The sequence below is a fragment of the Glycine soja genome, chromosome 4 (genome assembly GCF_004193775.1).
Source record: "Glycine soja cultivar W05 chromosome 4, ASM419377v2, whole genome shotgun sequence".
NCBI classification, from domain to species: Eukaryota; Viridiplantae; Streptophyta; class Magnoliopsida; order Fabales; family Fabaceae; genus Glycine; species Glycine soja.
The window spans coordinates 50,714,881-50,734,907 of NC_041005.1; the positions used below are offsets into that span (position 1 = coordinate 50,714,881).

General features: G+C 30.5%; 1 protein-coding gene and 1 pseudogene across 1 annotated transcript; both read right to left on the reverse strand.

Moving 5' to 3' along the window:
- Positions 1 to 5,666: 5,666 nt before the first annotated feature.
- Positions 5,667 to 11,421, reverse strand: LOC114410362 (annotated as a pseudogene).
- Positions 11,422 to 13,737: 2,316 nt separating this feature from the next.
- Positions 13,738 to 19,686, reverse strand: LOC114410364 (2-oxoisovalerate dehydrogenase subunit alpha 2, mitochondrial-like). Its single transcript, XM_028374285.1, has 9 exons — positions 19,252 to 19,686; positions 16,773 to 16,910; positions 16,108 to 16,290; positions 15,263 to 15,420; positions 15,048 to 15,147; positions 14,842 to 14,953; positions 14,390 to 14,529; positions 14,108 to 14,293; positions 13,738 to 13,996 (listed from the first exon to the last, which is right to left on the reverse strand). The coding sequence occupies exons 1-9, from the start codon at positions 19,501 to 19,503 to the stop codon at positions 13,829 to 13,831; spliced, it is 1,437 nt and encodes a 478-aa protein (XP_028230086.1). The 5' UTR covers positions 19,504 to 19,686; the 3' UTR covers positions 13,738 to 13,828.
- Between the last annotated feature and the right edge of the window lie 341 nt (positions 19,687 to 20,027).

Here is a 20,027-nt window from a genome sequence, read left to right on the forward strand (position 1 = left end):
AAATTTATGCTCATTTTCATATTTCTTAATATTTATAATTTTTCTTTCATGTTTCATTAAATTTAATTACTTAATTAAGTATATTTAATTTAATAAAAATAAAATAAAATATTTAAAATTAGGATTCATATGAGACCTAAAAAAGTTATATAAAATCTCAAAATGAGATCTATCAATAAAAGAAAAATGAGAAAAAAAAAATTTTTAATCCTACATAACGATATGAGATTTATAAAAAAATAATTTAAAATTTCAATTTGAGATTTATCCCTAAATTCTTAAAAAGTCCCCTTCCATGTAAAAACTTTTATATTACTTTAATAATTTTTTAAACAAAATATACTAATTTTGCATTAAAGGCGGTCACTTTTCTTGCTTCTGACAGTCGCGTGAGAAAAGTATTTCTAGGGCGCGTTACGGTGTATAGCTGTACCAAATCTGTTGGATGTTGTCGTATTCCTCGGATCGACGTAACATCCTGTAGGCTACACTACAGTGATTCTGTGAAATGACGCTGCATCGCCAAAGATAAAAAATAAAATCATAGAAATATATAAAAAAGCATTATGTAAATAGTACTATACAATTTTATTTTATGAATACAATATAATATTTTAACGAAAAATACAAAGTGCTATCTGTGCTGTCTCCTTGATGTGATTTATTATGAATGAAATGGAACTGTCACTAACTTAATATGAAAGCAGCTTTCTGCATAACCTTAATCACGTGCAATTAACCTTTCGTTTTCTTGCATTGTAGTTTGCAGAATAAAAAAATTGCATTTGCAATTTTTGCACACGGTATTTCTCTGCTCAACTTTAAAAATTAATGAAGATATGTGAAAATGTATCCTATTTATTCTTGAAAAAAGAATAGAGAACTGAAAAAATTCATGTTGTGTTTGATTGAGTGAGGAGAGAGAAATAAAAAGGAAATTGTCTATATTTCAGGTAGGTCTCACAGCTCTTACATTTTATTTTAATTAAAAAGTTTTTTTTTTCATTCTCTAAATTAAATACATTATTAATGTAACTTATACATTTGTAGAACTGTCAATTTGATCCTTCTTTATGGTCCTAGGGGCTTTAGTCCACCTAATGAAGACCCCTACAAGCTCACAATCCACACAACTCCACTTAACATGGGATCAAGGTCAGGAGAAGCCCACTTTCATGTTATTTTAAAAATGATTTTCTCTAAATATTCACAACATATATTTTTAATTTGGTCAACCTTGATCAATATTGTTTTTGGTTGACATTTGTTAGGGTTATTTTTGTTGACTTCAACTAAGATTATTTTTCTTAGTCAAAATTATTTTTTTACTAATCTTGTTTAGGGTTAAAATTGGTGACCTCTGTTAGGATTATATTTGACCGATTTTGATTAGGGTTAATTTTGATTGATCACAATCAAGATTAGTTTTTACCTTTTTTAGTTGAGGTTATTTTTGGCCAACCTCAATTAGGGTTACTTTTGACTGACCCCGATCAAAATTATTTTTTGATCGACCTTAACTAAACTATTTTTCGTTGACCTTAGTTAGAGTTAATTTTGATCCACCTTAATCGAAACTATTTTTTTATCAACTTCAACTAAAATTACTTTTGATTAACATTAATTATAACTGTTTTTGGTCGACTTCGACCGAAACTGATTTTAACTTACCTAACATATTTGGTTACCAATTATCGTGACAATATCAACATATAAGTGGGCAATGGCAGACATAGCATATATTTTTAAACTTATTTTGACTTTTTTTTTTATAAAAAAAAATTACTCCTTTTTAAAGGCTTGTGTGACATACTGAATTATGTAATAGTTTATTTTTTTATTCAAATAAGTAATTAAAAGTTTTTTAATGTTGATGTTTTTAATTATATATTAATATTTTTTTATTTGATACAATTATAATATAATTCTTATTGAATGCTATTTTAAAATTGAAAATTTTAAATTTCTTAACATATTTAAAGAATTTTAAGTCATTAATTTAATTAATTTTTTAAATATATTGTTTAGGTCAAACTATACGTCTACATTTTTTTATAAACAGATAAGCTGATGCAAGTTAGGATCATTCCATTGTTATACAAAATATATTACGTTAATTTGGAATATATTAATGATGAGAAAAAATATTTTTTATGGTAAGGAGTGAAATAACAAATAGTTATTTTCATTTTTTATAATATTACCATAATTTTGTAAGATAAAATCAATTCTCATATGTTGTTCAAACAGAGTTTTGTCTTTATTTTTTCACACACACAGAACAGCAAGTTTTTTTTTTTACTGGATTCACAGCAAGTGATAAAAAGAAAATCTTAGAGAATCACTTAATTGATTTTATTACTTTAAAACCCACTTAAGAGACAAGAAAATATTTGAGACAAAATTGAAGGGTTTTTTTTTTTAATTTAATACTAAGTTGACAATTTCAGCTTTAAATTAAAAAATAATTCTTCAACTTTTAATTTCTTATGAGTTATTTTTGTCAAACAAAACAATCCTGCATCGAATCAAGTTAAATTCAAGTTCATTAGTTCATGGTCAGCCCATAAATACTCTTTGTAAAGGAGACCACAAAAGCAATGACAGTGGTTAGTGGACGACATAAAAAGAGGTTGACAACGGAAAGGAATTGAAGATGAAATATCTCACTTTCAACTTTCAAGAGCTCTAGTGGCTAACTCATGACGAACCCCACTTCTTTCTCTCTCTCTCTCTCTCTCTCTCTCTCCAACTTGACTGGCATTAATATTTATTCAAGAAACATATTCACTACTTGTTTCAAATTTGTATAATGCATAAATAATTTTTCTTTTTCTTTTGGTGATCACATAAATAATTTTTCTTTCATCTACTACAACCGAATGAATTTTGCATGCATGTTCCAGTTAAGAATTGGATTGCGATTATACCAATTTGTTTCAAAGTTCAAAAACTTACTCATCTTGAAATTATAAGACTAACATGATGGTTAATTAAAGCAAGAAGAAAAAAGGAAGAGATTGTGTGTTGAATTTTTCTCATTAATAAAAACTCACGCCTAATATTTGTCAATAAAAAAAGTATTTACTCATCTTAATGTTCATTGGTCTGATTAATTGACTGTTCTAAAATGAATATTATTTGAGATATACATAGCGCATTGAATAAATTTAGTAAAGGCATCAGTTGTACATAAGTTTCTTTCGAATGCTAAATTACACTAGTACATGACATGAGAAAAGCAACATGTTTTGAAAATTCATAACGTATCTTATCAAATCCTATGGCTCTCCTATAATCTCGCTACGTTGTTATGTGCTTGCTCCTCATTCCCGGGAACACTTTCCATCCATTGGCTTAGCTAGTAATTTCATGCATGGTCGGGCCCAGACATTAATACCTGAGTAGATAAAGCGTAGGGAAGCATATTATTATTATTATGCAGATTTGAGTTCCAGAGCTGACCAATGTTGGGAAAAGGCTCTCAATAAAACCTTAGAGACATATTTACAAGTTACTATCAATTAACAAGGTCTTCATAGTGACACTGGGACTTGGACTCACTACTAATATAAGTCTGGATGTTACCAATTAGACTAATCATTTTTTGTTTAGCAATAGTTATGCAATCATTTTCTATCTTAATTTTTAGTATGAACTATTTAGGCTCACCTTTGATATATCTTGTTTATATATCATTAGATTAAGGATTCAAGATGGGCACAATTATTTCTAATCTTTGATTCCTTTGTATATAAATTCTAACACTAAGACTGAAACAAGCTAGAGAGAGCGTGTTCAATTAAGAGTAGAATTGTCAATCAAAAATCTAGATTTCTAATTAACTCAACTTAATATATACTGGTGTGTTAACTTGTGCTATTGTTAATTAATATTAATTAGTATAAGTAATAATTAACTTGTGTCCTTTAATAAAGTAATCTAAGATTTAAAATTTTATCTTAAATATGAAATAAATCATATAAAAAAATAATTAACTTCTAATATATGTTCATAGTCCTCGAATACAATTAATTAGGACTTTGACAAAATTCTTGGTGATGAAATATTTTATGAAGCTAAATCAAATAAATATTTGGGATTTATTTTTTCTCTGAGCAAGATGGTTGTTCATGCATGAGGTGGGTTATGAAGAAGCGACACTTCTAATGGCTCACGGCATGAGGCAGAAGTGCGTCGCCATCTAGAGAATCTCCCACCGAGTAAGACAAAACCGCAATGATTCCTTTTCTATTTATGCGCAACTTGTGCTCAGTAATGTTCGGTCTATTTTCGAAGGATACTGTTCATTAGAATGCACATGCAATTTGGAAGAATACACTAAGCCAAAAGAAAAATAAAAAATTGACCATTAGACCATCATAGCTGCTTACTCCACTTTTAGGATTGGGCATCAATAATTGACCATGTCCGATTGTACACAATTACAATGACTGTTATTGTAATTACAATTTATTATTATTATTTTAAAATACAGTTTAATTTTCATATGCTGTAAATTTATATTGATAATATCACTTTAGATATGTCAGTAAATATTATAAAAATTAACGTTCAAGTATATAACAATTAATTATTAGAAAATATATAAAAAAAATACATGGGTTATTTTATCTAAATCTTTAAAAATGTTGATTAAATAAAAATTAATAAATACTAATATTTTTTTATTAAAAACTATGATCTTTACTACATTAGTAACATTAAATAGTACAATTTTTAATAAAAAATATTTTTGATTCCTACACGTAATGATCAGTAAAACCATTGTAATATGCGCAATTATAAAATATATTCATTCAGAATTAATTTGACTCTTATTACTTACAATCGATGAAAAACAATGTGTGTTTTTGGATATTAGTAATAGTTGGGTTCAACTAAATTCACCTTCTACGTTAATTTAATACATATTTTACTTCAACATTTATTCAACATTTATGTATTGAAAAGTATACAATTTGTGTTTAACATAGATCAAATTCTTTTCTAATAGCATCTCCAATGAATTTTTTTTTAAATGAGTTTGTTATTTTTTATGATTCTTATATTACTTTTTTTTATCTTCAAAATGACATGTTATTATAAGAAATCTATATACAATTTTACTCTAATGATAAGAAATTGCAGGAAACTCCAACAAACTCACACTTTTATATTTTTTTATTTTCATTTAATTATAGTTTAATTATGATTTTGTTATGTGTTAAGAAATATTTTTTACAATTTCTTGCAGAAGATACATATCTTATTTTTAAAAAACTTTCATTGCCACATAGATTTACTCAAATGAAAAAAAAAACAATAACAAATAATTTTTCACTTAAAAAACCATTTAAGAAACCACACTAGAGATGCTGGCAAGTTTTTTTTTTTTATATATATACAAATATTAACGGTGGGTTTATTAGTTTTTATTAGTGGTAGAGATTCAAATCTATTACTTTTTCGTCTCTCATTTTTCTTTTAATTATTAAATTAACTTTATAATTTTTCAAACAAATTATTGATACAAGTGATTTCACATTTTGAATCCATTAAGCAAATTAGTGTTCGACTCTTAAAGTGGAAATGTAGTTGCAACCCAAAGTATTATTTTACCTCAAAAAAGAACAATTTAATAAGAGAAAAATAAGGCAGGTGTCTAATAAAAGTCTTGGTTAAAAAGTAAATAGTGGCTAATTACAGAGATGGCTTTATACACACACAAGTCAAGGCAGTGTTTGTGTTTTGTCCCCCTTGTTGGGGGCTCCTCAAAAGAGTCATAGTTGGGGTACTTAATTCAACTTTCTACAGTTGCATCTTACGGCACCAATCCAAATAGATGATGTTCCGTGAAAGCAATTCCATCAATGTACATAATGGAATCCACAAAATATTCCCAAATGTTGGTAACTTTTGAGTCAACTTTGACACTTATTTGCAACTTCCACTAAGCCAAGTAGCCAACACTCTCCAAAATCCAAAAAATTCTGCCATTCCAAGCTAGAGGCTGGGTGCTACCCGGCAGAGGATGCTTTGCCGAAAAGAAATTCGCACAATTGAACCAAAGTACCTGTAAAACTCAATTTAATTAAGTGCATTAGGATGGTATTTGTAGCTTAAAATATGACTTTAATTAAAAGAATAATTTAAATTTACATAATCTACTAACAACATAAAAAGAGATTTTGTATTATCATTCAAATGTATAAAGAATATATTGTGATGTATGCTAAATTTATTAATTTTTATAACAAATACTACTACTTAGTTAAAAAGTTATGCCTAATATACTTTCTAATTAAAAGTATAAACTTTTCTATAATAGTATATAAAAATTAAACTTTTGAAAGAATAACAGTTATCTTATTCTTTAATAAAAGAACACATATATAGAAAGCACATACCTTACTATTAGTTCTATATATTCTATAAAGGGTACAACTCCTAAAATAATAAATTTTTAATTTTTTTGAAATTTATATTGCACGAAATGTTAAATTAAATTCTGATACACTAACATACATTTCAAAATGTATGTGCCCTTGAGAGGTCATATTTAATTATGTCTCCATAGAATTTACTTATAATATTATTACTTGTAATTTCACGGTCACCCCGGTGGAAAGTATTTTTTATAACTACTGTAATGGAGGAATTTTTCTTTCCCTCTCCAATGAAACTATAAGATATTTTCACAGGCATTAATCTCTGATTGATTATGAGATTAATTTTTTATTTAAAATTTAATAACAAATTATTTCTTTTCAAAAATCAAACTCCGATCTTCCATACACGACTCCACTTTTAGTGTGTATGCTGTCAACTGCCAATTCATTGGATAAGAAGAGTTTAATTTCTTGGTATATAAGGTGTGGGATAGAAAACTACCATACTATCTTCTCCTATATATCTATCAATATAAAAAATGACACGTTAGTTGTTGAAAGAATGTTCTCTTTTATTTACTATTTTTTTCCACCGGGGTGTCATTTTTTCATTGAAGGAAAAGAAGCACGAGTACGTAATTCGTATCCATTCCATCACGATAACATAAAAGGCATTTGTAAGAACCAACCGACGTGCAGTAAGCCATCCTTTTATACAAACTATATAATCTCCCAAGCACAAAAAAAGATGGGAGAAACCAAAGCAGAAAGGGCACGCACACAATGAAGAAAATTACTACAACACACATAGTGAGCCGATGCAACCTTAACCGTTATAAATTGTAATTAGGTACAAGGAGTGGAAGTGGCTACTTTCTCACTCAAAAAGTCGCACAACCTGGAGAACAAGCTATTAACTGTAATTTGCAGTAACTAGACAGAAAGGAATGCAAGATATTTGTCAGCATAAAAAATTTAATTTTGATATCTTATTTGATTCCTTAAATTTAAAAAAAATTGCATTTTATTTTGTTTAGAGTGTTTCCTAGAGTATGTTGGACCAAGTTGGTTATGTTAGTTTATCACATTAGTTAATTTGATCAACTTAGTTAACACGTGATAAACTTTGAAAAATGTTACGTCACACGAGTGTTTATCATGTGCATCTAAAATTAACATTGCTAAAAACATTTTAAAGGATTAATTTGTCTATTATTTAAAATTTAAAACACAAAAAAATGAAACTTAAATTTTAGCCAAATAAAAATGAAGTAAAAGTAAAAGGTCCAATAAACTATATACCTCTCCCATTGAAGGACGCATCTCAGGTTTCCTTTGCACACAGAAGTATGCGTCTTTAGCCATGAGGTAGAGTTCATACGTGTCATATGATTCCCCTAGACGAGTGTCAATCAGTTCATGTAAAGCCAACTTCTCTATCATAGGCTCAGCCTAAATGTTTCCACATGTAACATTATTTATCAAGGTCAATAATAATAATAATAATAATAATAATAATAATAATAATTTTTTCTTAATTTCTATGGACATGGAAGAGTTTTGAAAATATCTAAAGACATAAACAATTGAAGATACCCATAGTCGGAGAGATTGTTGTTGTTCTGGATTTTTGGAATTGCCAACCTGGCGCCCTGATATCAATAGAATAATGCCATAAGAATACACATCTGTTCCCACAGAAACAATTCCGTCTTCAGCATACTCAGGAGCAAGGTATTTACAATAAGTCAATATTACAAAAACAAAAATTGTTTATTTTAGCTATACTTTTAAGTTTGGAATTCCAAAATTATATGATCTGGCTAGTTAGTAATAACAATCTTGAACAAATCCTCACCCTAATGTGCCCATTATCCTTGTTTGTAGAGTATCATCACCAGTCTTCCATTTGGCAAGGCCAAAGTCACCTAGCTGCATTTGTAACACACCACTTAATTGAAAGCGCACATTCCCTATTTGTCATCAAATGGGTACATGAGTTGCATGTGTAAAGGGAAGTGAATACAAGAAGATGCCTCTCAGAAAGATGATAAGGGAATGTGAATACAAGAAGAAGCCTCTCAGAAAGATGATAAAAGATGGGAATACTGATTACATGTTTAGATTAAAATTGGGAGAGTTCAAAAGTATTTTTACCTCAGAAGTAATAATTTTTTTTTATTCTTAGGGTGTGTTTGGGTTAACGTTGAACGAACAAATATTCTTATGCATATTTTATGATAATAGGAATTCATAACTTTTAATTCAACAGTGTTAGGGGTCTTTCAATGGATAAACCGAACACACACTTAATTCATGTATCTATTGACGCGTGCAATTTTGTAGTGAAATTGGCAAAAATACTTTTGTAATTGTAAACCAAACATAGGCCGAGTAATGTGAATGTTATCTAACCAAAACTGTTTTATACACTATCCATGAACCTTAACTTGTGCTACCTTACCATGGGAACAAAATCATGGGTGAGAAGTCTATTGCTTGGTCGCATGTCCCGATGAATAATAGGACCACCACGACATTCCTCATGTAGAAAACGCAATCCCTTTGCAGTCCCAATGGCGATGGCATACCTTTGGTGCCACTCAAGAACAGCTTCATTATTTTCTACAAGAATGTTTTCCCATATTCACAAAAAATAAACTTTAGTGGATATAAAATGTAATTTTTGAGACTTGAAGCATAAGATATGTTAGAAATAAACTAAAGGCAACCTACCAAATAAATGCCAATGGAGAGACTTGTTGCAAATATATTCATAAATCAGGATGTTTTTCTTTTCTTTGCAACAGTAACCCAACAGCATCACTATGTTCTTGTGTCGAGAAAAACTTAAGACATACACCTCAGAATGAAATTCAGAAAACCCGGCCCGTGTGAACTTTCTTCTTTCCTTACCTTTGCGGCAATTTGCTGTCCATCTTTAAGAACACCGTTATATACGTGACCATATCCACCTTCACCTAATAATTTATCCTTTGAAAAATCATTTGTTGCACTTTGAATGTCAGAATAGCTGAACCTCATTGACTCCTTGATAGACAATCTTGTACCACAGCCAGTACAAAGAAGCGGAGCATCTGAATGTTTTGGCAGAAAGCCACTTTGATTTTGTTTTTGGTCAATCTGAGAAGTAATTAGCCTACATTCTCCTTTGATGCTTATGCCTGCATGACAGCTAAAACTCTTATTTATTACAAAGAACTAACTTGAATACATAATGAGGGAAAACTGCAGTTCCCGCCAATCATTGGACCATAGATGGATTGCTTTACAATTTTCAACTTCAAAATGCATCAAACATTTGAGTTAGTTTCCTGTTTCCACCAATCCAAATGCTTAATGAATATGCCTTTACAGTCTCTAGTATGTACAAAAGAAACACAGAAAGGAAAAGGCATTCTATGAATAAGAAGTGTGTCCAATTGCTTGTTTCAAATCAACACTACTTTCCCTTTGATTCTGTTAAAAGACCAAACATAATTATAGGACTAAACTTCAGACTATTGGACCACTGGACATCATACTATCGAACTGACACATTAGATTAGACTATCAGACTGAAACATCAGACAATGGAAATGAAACATCAAGATTCAAGATCAAACAATCGAACTGAGCATAAATGCAAAAGACATCACGACTAAGCTGCAAAAGTAAGCATTATTACCCCACAATTAGCTATTCCTAAACTAAAGCAGCTTTTAACCAACTTTACAAGAAACTAGAAACTGAAGAGACATTTAATATGACAGCCAGAAAAATCTCAATTTCTTACTGATATTTCTGTTTTTCTTTCTCCAATTTAGGAGTTATGAGATGGAATGAAATGCAATTAATTGATTATTTATCATTCTACCCATTTCTCAGCAATAGAATGGAATCTATATTCCATTCGACACCTCCCAATCAACCAAATAACATATTATAATACTCCACAAGAAGGAATAAGAATCATGCATAAAAAACAGTTTCGAAAATAAATTATATGCTTATATTTTCCAGACAAGCCAGTGATACATGTTCATTTCCAAACACAATGATTCAATACCGCTACAAGAAAAGCTTGCATGCAGAAATCCTAAGACTTATAAGACAGGCTGAAGTGTAATTAAGTACATGATTAAAAAATATTTAAACAGGCTTGCTGACCTGATCTATCTTGCTTAGAAGAAGATCCAAAATCTGATAAGGAACTGTTCTCCCGTGACCTGTTACCATATGATGACTGCTTTGTGTAGCTCCTAATCGTACTAGAGCTATCACAAGAAAATATAGAATGGGGATAACTTTTGCAAGAGATAATAGAATCCTCAATGTCTTCAACACTATGACAATCTGCTAGCGACACAAACTTTGGCAAAGAATATACGCATTTTGTTTCTGTGATCTTTGTCTCATGTACATAATGAGATCTCCAGATATCCAGAGACAAGTCATATTTAACCAATGCAATCTTGCATGGCATCTTATTAAGGTGGTACCTCATGTCTCGCCGAAGATGTCTGTTCAAATTTACCCAATAAAGTTGAAAACCATAAGAAGAAAATAAATAGGAAACAAAGAAAAATGAAATTTTATTATTTGGAAAACAAAATTGAAACAAAGTTTCATATATCCACTACTAGATATGCCTATTGACACATTAGGATAAGACAAATTTATTTGGTAATATCCTCATTAGAGGACTAACTAATGGAAACTAATCATGTGTCACATGCAAGAAATAATATGGTTATTCACAAGCGGAGAGATAGTAATGCCTGTCAAGTATTACCTAAGATGCATTATATTTTGTAACCTCTTGTAAAACAACCTGTTTAATTGGAAATCCCGCGGTGACTTTAACTTCGATAATAACCTTCACATGAACATAACTATTACTTAGAAAATATAATAGCCCTTGAAAACATTCTCTCTAAGGTTATGTAGTATTTACAACCACCTACATTGCATAGATACGGAATACTTAATCGGTACCAGATATAGGTAACGGGATTTTTAAAAAATTGAGAATATGGATACGTACATTTTAAAAAATATACATAAATAAATTACAGAATTATATATAAACATGAGTAAATTGTATAAATGATAAAAACACACAATTAAATATAACTATTAAAAAAAATCTTCGACATGACAAAAAGATTGTAATAAAAGTTATAATGAGTAGATGTTCAGCAATCATTTTTTTTAATTGATAGGAATAAAAAACAATGACAGTATTTATAATAATTTGTGCACAATCTACTCAACCAACTAGCAACTGAGTTAGATCCCCTTGACTTCAACAATAAATATTATAACACCTAAACATAATTATGATATCACACTTTAACATTTTTAATCTAATAATTTCTTTGTTCATCAAACTTGCCTCTAAATTCATATATAGTTCATCAAAAGAAAGATTAGCAATTTCATTAAAGTTAATCCCTTAAAATAAATCTCATTCATCTTCAGATGATTCACAATAACAGAATTGGAATGAGTTAAACTCAACACTCACAGTGACAAATTGAGAGGTCGAGAACATAGAGTCAAAGGATAATGTTTTTATTTATTAAAAAAATTGAGGAACTACATCTGATGCATACCCAAATAGTACGTATTTATACCCAATTAATAGGCATGCATTTGCTAGGAGTAATTGCAAAGGTCTCTAGAACTTAAATAATGTACCCCTTCACTTTCAAAATTTTCATAACTTGGCAAAAGCTTAGTTGCATATGCATCAACTTTCTTCTTGACTTCATCCTCCATTGCACGAAAGTTGGTTCCAGCAAAAGACTCGGGACATGCTAATGTCTGGTAAGGAGGAACAAGATAGTCATGCAACATTTGATAGAACAATTTATATATCTATATCACTATAACTTTCCATCTATACAGAAACTGATGCTGATGCAGATCAACATTTAATAGAATAAGTAAAACAAGGTAGCACAATAACACTCACTAGGGTGAGACACCTTAATTATGCAAGATAGATAGCACAAGCAACTTGTCACCAGAAGGGAGAAAGACATGCCTTTCCTGAACATGATCAACAACGAGTTTGATCTCGTGTTCAGTGCGATTCCTAGTGGCATCACATGCAACCACTACGTAAGATGCAGAAGCTGGAGGGCTATCCATACTCATACTCGAATATTAATTATTCTATTCTCCAAGCAGCGCTGTGATGATGATGTTAAACCTTGAACAAACGTTGACATGAAATGGGGTTATACAGAAATGCACATAATGACGTGAAAAGTGTTGCAATGAAGAGTGAGAAACGATGGTCCAATGAATCAAGGACAGAAGCATGCACTTCCCTTGTCTAGTCCAAAACAGCAACAACATTAGTCTTCTTTCTCTCAATGTGAGGGTTGGGACAATACCGAGATAATATTCTTGAGGATATTCGGAGAGAGAACATGAATAGAAGGATACTATGCCACCTTGGACAGTGCCAACAGGGGAAGAGTACCAGAAACTTGAAGACAGCTTTTGGTTACTATTTGCTCGGACATGCTTTTTCAAGATTCTGGATTCTCTTCTTTCTTAACTTGTAAATTATTATTTGAATCTGTCATTTCTCAGCTTTATTTAAACTATTCTATTTTCCCTCAACCCTTCTTAGCGTTGACCCACTCAACAATCATTCCTGTCAGAAAAACAACAAACTTGAAGGAGTATCAAACAAACAAAAATTATTAGCTTTATCCGTTTGAGCAATATTCTGCAATGATAGGCCATGATACAATAGTTGCATTTTTATATTTATAGGCAACACAAACTATGGAGCACTATTTTGTGCATCTTCAAAGGCCAGGGTGCCTAAATTGAGCACATAGATATTTGGATTATTCTTGGAGTTTAATTTCTATACTCATCATTTATATAAATTTTATTACAATTGTGTTTGTGAAATTGTGCCGGCCTTTACCCCGTCAGATGCGCAACACCACCCTTCATTCTAAAAGTGACATTGGATCCCTTACCATTTTAACTAGTATTTGAAATCACCTAATACACTTGTCGAGGTTCCATTTGAAAACAAATACATCTCATCGTATAGCCAATCTTTTTTATGGAACCAAAATGACTAATCTGTGCGTGTACAGTGTACTAACCAAGTTTATCGGCTTCTTGATGAATGATAAGTTTATCTTTAATGGCAATCGTATGTGCATTTTTTTATTGATCTGTGAACTTATCTTGTTTCAAGTGCTTTCGTTTCAAACTTGATTCCAAGGGCTAAATGTTATATTGAAATGTTACTTTTAGGTAAGATTATTGTGGAACTAATTTAATGGAAAATATCATAAGAAGCATCAAAATAAAAGATAAGGACAGGGCATCCAATCCCTTTATTTTATATTTTGACTGTTAGATTTAATACAATTCCTTGTTTGAATTGGGAATATCTACAAAGGAACATCAGAAGGGTAGTCTTTGGGATGCTTCTGGATGGTCTTTCTAAGTAGTCTCTCTTGCTCCTGAAGGTTTGATGGCAATTGATCATAGACATCACTAAATAAGTCCTCAAGTGGAGGTTTTTGTGCTTTCTCTGCCACCTGAATCGCATGCATTAACTGTAGAAAAGAAACATAAATCCGAAAACAAAATGTCAGAACAACTGAACAAGTTGGTGTGTCATGTGTGTACAAAGGTGGATTAAATGCAATATGCAAAATAAAATTTACCTGCTTCCTAACACTGCTTCTAAGCTCCAATTCATCCTTGTCACTCCACCAATCATTCCTTTCTACCCATCTTTTGAATCGATTCACAGGATTCCTTGCCGTCTTCCAATATTCAATCTCACCGGTTCCCCGGTACTTAGTTGAATCATCAGATGTAGAGTGATGTCCTACTCTATAAGTGAGAGCCTGAAAGTTACGTAACAATTAGCATAAGATTGCTGAACACTAAAATGATGTGGTATCAAACAATGATCATCTTAGCATGAAGGAAGCTCAATGCACCTCAATTAAAACAGGCCTTTTTTCTCTTATAGCGATTTCTCTAGCAGTGTGTACTGCACTATAAACAGCAAGAGCATCATTTCCATCTACTCTGATACTCCAGATGCCATAAGCTTTACCTTTAACTACAATACCATCGCCTATCCAAACAGGAAAAAATTAACATATGCTTTCTATGCTTCTGATAGACTTGAACTTTATATATTTGATCAAATAAAGAGTACACTAGATGAATTTCTCAATAAATATTTATAGGAGAAAAAAATAATAAGGTAAAATGAATTAAATTTCTTTGTCTTCAACTAACAAGCTAATTTTAACTCATAAGTACTTACTGAGAAGTTTATCCAAATAAGGTCTAAAGCTTAATCAGATACCGAAACGGGTATGGAGGGAGTAAAATAATTTTTAACAAAAAGAGTGTGACAAAAAACAATGAAATGAAAGAGTACTTCGAAATTGGTCTTCTACAGGTGTACTGATGGCCCATCCATTATTACGACAGATAAAAACAACAGGGGCCTCCATGACTGCTGCAAAATTCATAGCAGCATGAAAATCTCCCTGCAATGTTTGATGTTGTCAGATAATAGCAATCAGCATGGTGGTGTTCCATTTTATACTAGTTAATTGAGAGAGATAGTTTATCACCACTAACCTCACTGGTGGCACCATCCCCACAAAAAGTGACTGCACATGCACTTTTCCCATCCATTTTAAGGGAATAAGCAGCCCCCACAGCTTGAGGAAGTTGTGTTCTGAATTTATTGCCAAACAACATTAACTTGTTCAGAGAGTAAGTCACCAATTAACAATTTAATTATTAATTGTAATGATTGAAACATGTTTTAGACTATGGTGAATATGTCTTACGCAATGGGGGATGACACTGTGAAGTAATTGTGCTTGTTAGAACCATAATGTATAGGCATCTGCCTGCCTTTTCCAAAATCATGTGTGTTTCCAAAGCACTGATGAACAAATTGCTGCAGTGTAAAACCACGCCACAATAGAACTCCAGGCTCTCGGTACTGCCAGTGAAAACATGATGATGCACATTCTCATTATCAACAAACATGTATCAGCTGGAGATAGATTTGTTCATTTGTGGATGCTAACAACTAAATAATTACATGATCCGTTTCCACATGACACAATTGATAAATTATAAAACTGGGTTTTGTGTCATAAAAATCAGTCAGAACTCAGAACCATAGAGATGTGACAGTTTTAAATTATATAATAATTTCTCCCTAGTGACATGTTCTTTGTAGCACATTTCCTATTAATGAAAATTACATGATCATAAGTTGAGCTCAGTAAATGAGAAGAAAGACTCACATTGTAATTTTCAATAAAATTCAACTAGTGTGTTTAAAATGGAAATGGTTTCAGTGACTTTGTAGTAACTTTTCCTTATTTTTTCATTAAGTTGTTGGGGGCATATTTAAGTTGTTGTCCACTTATATAAGAATAAGAAAAAGTCACCCTGACTGCTGCTTCTCATTAAGTCCGTGCCAGTTTTTCATTTTGCTCACTTATTTATTAGTGAAGAAAAGTTAGGATACTTGAAGCTGAAATATTTTGGATTTTCAGTTTTCCTGTTTTCTCATTAGAGATCCACAATAGCAGAATAATAATAATAATAATAATAATAATAATAATAATAATAATAATAAGAGTTGAACATGCATGACCAGGCGCTATTGTAGGCAAACCTGAGGCAATATGATGTCATCAGGAGAAAGTGCAGCAGCAGATGCAATGTTAACTGCTTCTTCCCCCATTTGGGTGAGGTAGAAGGAAATTCTACCTTGCCTCTGCACTTCATAGAATATGCTGTCCATAGTTTGAAGAGTGACCATGTCAGAATACATCTTCACACCCATTTCCTTGCCAACCTGTTCAATGATCGTCCACACATTATTCAACAATCAGTTATGCAAATGCCAAGCCAATGATAAGTAATAAACTAATAAAGTCCCCATGTGATGTGTTTCATGCATTGTATTGCCAAAAATTATTCTAAATTCTTGCATAAAATCTTTTTACTAATCTTTCTTACTTGTAAAATAAAATTGTCAAATAATTTTATGTTGTAAAAATGAATTTAATGACTATGTATGTAAAATAATTCTATATTATTATTTAATTATTAATTATTATTTGTATGGCTTTTATAATAATTATTATAAAAGTCAATAAACTTAAGAATTTGTGATTGGATGATTATGTCACTTTATAGCGCTTTTTTTCTCTTTTAGAGTATCATACACAATATACATTATTTATAAAGTATTGTAGAAAAATATAATATTAATGCATTACTCTATCACAGTGCTAAAGTCAAGTTTTGGTTACTGACATAGCTGAACTGAGATACCTGTACATAGTCGCTGTATTTAAGGATCTCACCATTGCCATCAAGAACACGATAACAGGGCACCCTTTTCTGAGGAGACTCAGAAATGAATCTCATTTCAGAAGTAAATCCAACTTTCCCTCCAGGAAAATCAATTATCTGACACAGTGAGAGGCATAATTAAATAATTAATCTCGGGGAATAAGGTGACAACAACATTGGAATATTTTAGTTTCTGAAACAAGTACTCGCTGTATATTTATCATTAAGATTTAGTGGGTTAAGATTATGGAATATTTTAAATTAAGTTAATAGATAAGTATTACTATTTTCTTTAGTTGATTTATATGAATGGAAATGAAAAATAGAAAAATATAAAACATCCATATTATCGGAGATGTCACAATGCGGGTCTAAGTCAAATACACATCGCATATAGATAGGTATACCTCAAACTAGCACGTTGCTAATTCAACCTTAGTTTTTTAGTTATGTATGCCTATTTAGTTAGGTACACTTCAAACTATTCCGACCATTCACATGTTTTTACTTATTTATATAAAATTAAAAAAATGTAATTAATTTATATTAATATTTATTTAAATAAATAAATATTCATTATAAATGACGTTTAAATAAATTGAAGAAAAATAAAGTTAAAAATTTGGATTGTTTAGTTTGTGAATTTGCAAGGTTTTAGATCACTCCTACTTTCGCCAGTCAGGCTGCATCCGGTAAAAGGAAGTTAGACCAAAATAATTTAAAATTCTAACTTAGTATTTTTATTAATTAATTTGTAATATTAAAGAATTAGTTTAAATCTAAAAAAAGAAAGTGATTTGTGAATGGACAATACCTTGGAGTAGGCATTATCACGTGTGAACCTTTCAATATAATACTTTAAGACAAAAATTTAATTTTTATCACGTGTTATGTTTGGATTAAAATAACGCGTTGCTTTGTCAATCAATAATAATAATAATGATGCGTTGCTTTCAAAATTTGCAGAAAGAAATGGCAGTGAAATGATATATTAATTAATTAATGGGGGTTTATATTTCTTTTTTAGTTGAATAAGGAAAGGAAAGATGTAACAAAAAAACTATAATAAAAACTTCCGAAACGAATCTGCGCTGTGTTGCTTCCTGCATTTCTTTTTTCCTTCTCGAATGTAATTTTATATTTTGGAATATATTCCCTTTTTGCCTTCAGAAATAATCATTCTAAAAGATTAAAAAACATTTCAGAAAAAATGCAGAAATTAATAGTCTGTGTACAAGCATGTAATTTACTAATTTGTGTAAACTTTTTTTCTTCATGATGGGCTGTGAATTGTGATTCGTGTAGACTGTACACTCATATTTAAATAAGAATAAATAAATAATAGATATAACAAGCGTAATTTTTATATTATTATCTAACCATAAATTATTTTATATAATAATTTACTGATTTTATAATAATTATCTTTAAAATTAAATTAAAGATAATTTTTAATTTATTGACGGTATAATTTTTTAGTTACACATGTTCATTAAACTCTTTTTTTTACTGTATTCGTTAAGCTGATAAAAAAAACAAGGATACATATAAAGATAAATATTGTAGTTTGAAATTATTGAGAGAGAATTTTTTTAGTTAGTAACATGAAAAATATGTAAAATACACATTCAAAATAGAGAGAAAAATATAAAAATATTTAATTAAAAAATGAAAAGTTCACTCTAATTTATAATGTAAAATAAATTTATACTAACTATAAAAAATTATATTATGATTGTGTGTGTGTGTGTGAATCAAAAAATTAAATTGAATAAAAGTAATATTACTCATGTCCGTACTTGCAGTTACTGTGGACTGGGTAGACAAGAAATCAAATAAAGATTTTAAGGAGAGAAAAAATACAAACAAGTTGTGATCACAGATCTGTATTTCATAATTAGCCGTTCAATATTTTGGAACATATAGTTTTCACTTTTATTTTCTCACGTTTATTTTCCTAGTAGTTCTTTCCTTCGAGATTTAGGCCCGTTGAATAACAAATAAAAAAAGTTTAACTCAAACTTAAAGGCTACAAACTTTAATTCAACTAAGATGACTTTTCTATCGTAGGTTTGGAACGAAAATATTGTAATTAAAAAACATATAAAAATATTTCTTTTAAGAGTATCATTTGAAGAGAAAAAAATCGCGAATTATTAAGGAACTTAAAATTTCACTAAGCCCCCCAAATAAATAACGAAAGAAATTAAAGAACTGATCCATCAATTTAAAGGTCTCACAGACTCTTAACCAACTTCTAATGATAACTTGTTAATTAAAGTCTAGTTTAATTAACGCCACCGAGTGAAGTGGGTCTAGTAGAATAGATTTATCCTACAACATTAACATAGTGAATCAAGGTTTATATTGCCACTTAAAGTGAAGTGCATTAAACCGTGTCTTAGACAGAATTGTCTCTAGAAAAAAATGATTGGGTTCACTAATAGTAATTACGTACCTGATTAGGGTCATCCTCGGTGACATCTTGCTCCAATTCCAATTGTGCCTCAGCTTTGGTTGATTCATGACGCCAAAAGCGGAAAAGGGTAGGTGACGAGTTCTTACCCGGTAATGCATCACGGCACCTAAATGGCTCAGTTGATCGAAAAGAGGAACAAGAGCTATTATAGTTAAGAAATGGTCCCTTGTGAAGCTGTTGTTGTTGATGAATTAAGATCCTACTAGACCTTCCCAATAACCAGGATGTCATATTCTTCTGGATAAACAAAAAAAGTTCACAAAGGAAGGGGCTAGAACTAGAAGCTAGAGATAGCTACTAGCAAACGGAAGCTTAATTGCTAAAATGGACTAAAGAAGGAAAGAGTTATAATGGTGTCCAAGCTCCACTCATCACACCACACCTAGTTATTGTCTTTCTTGGGGGGATTGGCATGTGCATGAGATGTAGGTGGCTGAAATTTTTAAATAAAAACATTTGAAGATGTTATCCTTGCGTGGGACCACGTGGGATTCAAGATTATTGTTATCTTCAAAGCTATTATTTAGAGGAAAAGCTAAATAATTGATTGGCAAATTTTTTTTTCTAATATTTTATTATTATTGGATAAATTTTTATATAGTTAAAATAATGTGAATTTTCTATGAATGCACGAGACTAGCATGGGATAAAGAATGGAATTAGGACAAGGTTGGCGTTGACCTAACATTATAATTTATTTTTTTTTCCTTTTTAGCTTTCTAAAATGCCTAACTATTATCTTAAAAGAATGCCAA